We start from the raw sequence: 4,928 nt of genomic DNA on the forward strand, positions 1-4,928 counted from the left end.
TAAACATTTAACACAGAGTCAAACAAGTAAGGATTCCGATAGCTCAATTTTGGAACAAAATGTCAAACGCTCGCGTACGCTACATTTGCATAGGCTCTTTGCTGGGCTATAACTTGAAGAATACTAGACGTGGAAAGAGGATATTGAAAATGGCAAAATGGGCAACTTTGAGTCCCCTGGTATTAATGAGTGAGTTTATACTACAATTTGAATTTTCGGAGAATTTAGAGGATTTCTATGGAAAATGTTGCTGGAGAGCAAGGTCTTTCTCTTCAACAACTTTTTCAATACAAACCTAATTTTTTTAAAAATTCAAGCCGTCATAAAAGTCATTCTTTAATGCCAGGGGCCTCAAACTTGGCCATTTTGATATTTTTGACATGCTTTTTCCATTTCCGGCATTCTCTAATTTATAACCCACAATTTCATGAAAAGTAGGTCACGTGATGGTCTAGCTTTATAGGGCCTGTTAAAATTTAAACACAAAAGTTGCTTTCAAAATAATACCCTACCCCTCTTTTCCTTTTTGGGGGGAGGGGGGTTTATTTTTATAGTCAACTTTAACTCGAACTCCAATTCGAAGCGCAACTCGAAGTCCAACTCGAAGTCCAACTCGAAGTCCAACTCGAAGTCCAACTCGAAGTCCAACTCGAAGTCCAACTCGAAGTCCAACTCGAACCGTAACTCGAAGTCCAACTCGAAGTCCAACTCGAAGTCCAACTCGAAGTCCAACTCGAAGTCCAACTCGAAGTCCAACTCGAACCGTAACTCGAAGTCCAACTCGAAGTCCAACTCGAACTCGAACTCGAACTCGAACTCGAGTCCAACTCGATGGTTCGGGATTCCCGTCTGCAGTTAAGCTCCAATAGGCCACTTGCATAGCCAATTTCAGAAACGTGAGGAAGCTGGGGATGAATTGCGACACGCAGCGCATACTGGGATCGTTTGGGTAGACACAAACATCAGTGCAATATGGCGGCGAATATGAATTCAATGAGCTTTTGTGAATCAGAAAAAGAAAACGAGCCTATCTCTCTAGATAACATCCCAATTTCTGAGGAAGATATTCCAGGTGTTCACCAGAGGAATGTAAAGTTAAACAACTTCAAAGATGGCTTTTGTGTCGAGGAGCGAAGACTACGGGGAAGAAAGAAGATTTGATTCAGAGGTTAGGAGTGAAGACACTATGCTATGTACACTTAATGTAACGAATCCTGTAGAATTTTAGGTTTGGCATATACATATTGAGCACTTCCCCGGTAAAACCTCCTTCGATAATAACCATTTGCTACATCCCTAGCTTTAATCATTTCTCCTTGGTTACTTAATTTTTGTCTCAGGGTTAAAGATTACATTAGTCGTGGCCTTCACCTGAGGAAGCTTCAAGATCCAGATGGAGGCTTAAATGTAGCAAAAAAGAAGGAAAAACTTGGTGTTCTCGGGGAAATCTGTGCCAGCGACACTTCCTTCGAGTTTTCCATCTGACGGGTTTTCAGAAAATTTAAGCATCCTTCCAGAAATTAATTACGGAGTCATTTGGAGATATATGATTGAAACGTGTGATGCCAAGAAACAACTTTCAACGGCGAAGCCCCTTGTGAAAGGCTTCAATTTCTTTAAGTCGGGGCATGTGTTGTCCATCAAATGTCAAAAACTGAATGACCACTTTTATGTTAAAAGTCAGGTACTTCCCTCCATGAAGAAGAGCAAGGCATACAGCTGTTTCATAGTTATGGATTCACTTGGCCAAGTAGTCAAAGCCTACGACGGATGTCCGGCAGGTATTGATGGACGTTGTAATCATGTGGCAGCAACTTTGTTTGCCCTGGAGCAATATTTTAAATTCCAGGCAAGAGAAGCAGACACAGTATCTTGTACATCAAAACCATGCCAATGCGCAAGATTGAAAATGTACCAATTTCTCACTGCAAGTTTACGAAACATGTGCACGGGAAGGCTAAAATTGAAAAGGAACCCCCTCCCAGTGAGCCCACACACTCACAAGCAGCATCGATCAGCTGAGCACAAGTTCTTAAACAACACAAGGCTTTGTAACTATCTTCATATGGTAAAGGGAACCGAACTGAAATCTGGAAAAAAAATAGGTTTAAGTCTCCTGTTGCCACAGAAAACTGAAAAAGAAACAGTAACTGCTTTATTGCAGGACCATGACTACATCACCATGGATCGAAGTCAAGTTGAGTCTGACATGTCACTTTTCAGTTTTCAGATTTCTCCCATCAAGGTACATCCCCCAAGCCTGGATGACATTCGCACAAAAGCAAACCAAATAAAACAGAGGCTCTTTTTAAGTCAGAATGAGATTACAGAACTTGAAAGGAAAACTAAGGGACAATCTGAAACTGATGAGTGGAATTTGCACCGGAAGTACCGAATTACTGCTTCCAAGTGTCATCGTGTTGCTACTTTAAAGGAAAGCACATCTCCCAGTAAAGCAGTACAGGAAATTCTCCAATACAAACAGCAGTGTCAAACCTCTAAAATGAAAGAGGGTTTGAGAAGAGAAAAACAAATTGTCAATGAGTACTGAAACAAAAGGGAAAAGATATACATTGTCAAGTTGTTCCTTCTGGTTTGATTGTAAGTGCAACCCATGGATTTCTTGCTGCTAGCCCTGATGGAATTGTTACTGACCCCTCTGAAATTCCCAGTGAAGGTTTAGTAGAGGTGAAACTGATTTTTTTAGACTGTAATGAAACATTGCTTGATTGTGCTAAGAGAAAGCGCATAGTTGTTTTGAACGAGGAAAGCCCATTAGGAATAGCTATTAATAAACAACACAAATATTACTATCAAGTTCAACAACAAATGTTTACTAGTAATAAAGAATGGACAGTTTTTCTCATCAAGGTGCTGTTGAACAGCCAGACAAAACTTTCAAACTTGGTAATGACATATTGGCAGTCAAAGTCACATTTAATGCTGAATTTTGGTCACCAGTGTTGAGTCAGCTGGATTCTTTTTTTGCAAAGTATGTCACAACAGAACTGGCATACCCAAGGATTAAGTATGGGCTACAGAGATTAAGGTTGCCATAATAAATTTATTTGCAGATTATTTATTTCATTGGCACAAGGATAAAGAGTTGCTTTCATTGTATTTTGCAAGGTTAACATTGGTGTGGCTTGAGTACCAACTGATAAAAACAATGTTCAACAGAACTTTCCTGATTACACTTTCTTGTTTGTTTGCCACTTGCAGGGCAGCCTAGCAATTATTATTTTGTCTATTTCTATTTTTTGGTTATTCTAAAGAAACTGTTGAGCTGTGTTGATGGGTTAATATAAAACACAGAATTATCTATGACCAACATAGTTAATGGGGTAAGTTAACCATCACCGATGCTTTCTTGTGGTGGTTAGCTTGCCTGTTCAAATATGTTGGTCATAGCCAATTTTGTGTTGTACATGTCATCAGTGTATTTATTGAACATAATGAACACTTTTTCAAAGTATAACCTTCTAATCTATCAAAGGAGGCTGAAAGTTAGTGAGGCCTCCAACCACAAAAAATATCTCACTCGCAACAGGAGCTAAAAGGATAGGTAGGCACCTGTCAAAAATGTGCCAATTCCTGATTCGTTCAATTCCCCTTTCCACATGAATTCTGTGGCTGGCGATCTTCTTATTGTGTTGTGTCTCCTGTATTGTAAACTGGCTGCTCCCTTTTAAAAATGCTGGAATGTTTAAAGTAACTCCATATTTGGCCAGGTCATCTTGTATATCGAACCCTTTATCGGCCATTACATCATCTCCAGGGGAAAGCAATTTGTACAGTCCACTGGCCATTGTGAGCTCTTTGTCGGAAATGCTACCAGTATACAACTCACTCATGAATGACACCACTCCCAAAGGACTAATTCCTACCAGTCCTTTCATGGTCGTTGTTCCTTTGTATGATGAGTAACAGGCCGAATTGAGGTCAAGGGCTGAAGGGGACTGCATACGAAACTCCACAGCATCAATGATAACAACTGTTTTGGGATAGAGGTCTTTAAAAATTTTGGGCATTTTCTCCTGCAACAAGCTTCTTCTTGGGAAAGACACAAACCCTTCAAACTCTTTGCGTATAAAATGTATCCAGGCATGGAAAATAGTAGACACCGTGGACTGTGAAATTCCAAATCTGTGACCAAGATCTTTCTCAAACAGTCCAAGACGGAGTCTCATCATCACTAGGGTAAACTCTTCAAATATGGAAAGAGATTTTGGTCTTACAATGATACTCTCCTACCCGTCTTTCTTTTTATACTGACCATAAATAATTCCAGAAGCTGAATCCTTTATCATGTTATAGCACAACATAAAGGTATCCCAATTTGGGAATCCCGTATTAAATGCAATATTGCTATCTTCCTTGTACTTAGTTATATCAAATACAGGGTGATTTAATTTGTAATTGTCCTGTCGTAGAGACTTATTTTCAATTTTAACAGACTCAAGCTCGTCCTCCATCTGCTTAAGTTTCAACTTCAGTTCCTCTAAATTATATCTCAATTCTTTGTTTTCTGCTTTGAGTTGGTCATGATCAGATTCTTGGTGTGATAGGAGGTCCACATTCTCTTCATTCGAAGTACAAGCATTGATACAATGATTGACAGAATACTCTGGATGGGGAACAATATTATCAGTATCATCTCTGGTCGAGAGAATTTCTTCCAATTCAGGTCTTCCTTCACTCTTTGCCCTCTTAACTAAATATTCCTGGCTTACCCTGGATAAAGTTCTGCGTTTGCTGTGTCCCTTGGTCCAAGGAAAGATACTTGGTAGGTGATTGCGGCTCAGCTTGTCACCCCCTTCGAAATGCGCGGAACAAATCCGAGTGTTACCCGACTTTAACTTTAGATTCTTATTTCTCATCAACACTACATATTTCTTCTGCAATTTGCTGTCCTTCGGGATGCGGCA

General features: G+C 39.8%; 2 protein-coding genes across 2 annotated transcripts; one reads left to right on the forward strand and one right to left on the reverse strand.

The window, feature by feature from the left end:
* The first annotated feature begins 966 nt into the window (after nt 1-966).
* LOC138057203 (uncharacterized) lies at nt 967-3,429 on the forward strand. Its single transcript, XM_068903260.1, has 2 exons — nt 967-1,168; nt 1,341-3,429. Exon 2 carries the CDS (start codon nt 1,547-1,549, stop codon nt 2,549-2,551), a length of 1,005 nt encoding a protein of 334 aa, XP_068759361.1. The 5' UTR covers nt 967-1,168; nt 1,341-1,546; the 3' UTR covers nt 2,552-3,429.
* An 11-nt stretch (nt 3,430-3,440) lies between these two features.
* On the reverse strand, nt 3,441-4,305 carry LOC138057206 (uncharacterized). Its single transcript, XM_068903263.1, has one exon. The coding sequence runs from the start codon at nt 4,191-4,193 to the stop codon at nt 3,483-3,485; it is 711 nt and encodes a 236-aa protein (XP_068759364.1). The 5' UTR covers nt 4,194-4,305; the 3' UTR covers nt 3,441-3,482.
* Nucleotides 4,306-4,928: the final 623 nt, after the last annotated feature.

The sequence above is a fragment of the Montipora capricornis genome, chromosome 7, assembly GCF_036669925.1.
Source record: "Montipora capricornis isolate CH-2021 chromosome 7, ASM3666992v2, whole genome shotgun sequence".
NCBI classification, from domain to species: Eukaryota; Metazoa; Cnidaria; class Anthozoa; order Scleractinia; family Acroporidae; genus Montipora; species Montipora capricornis.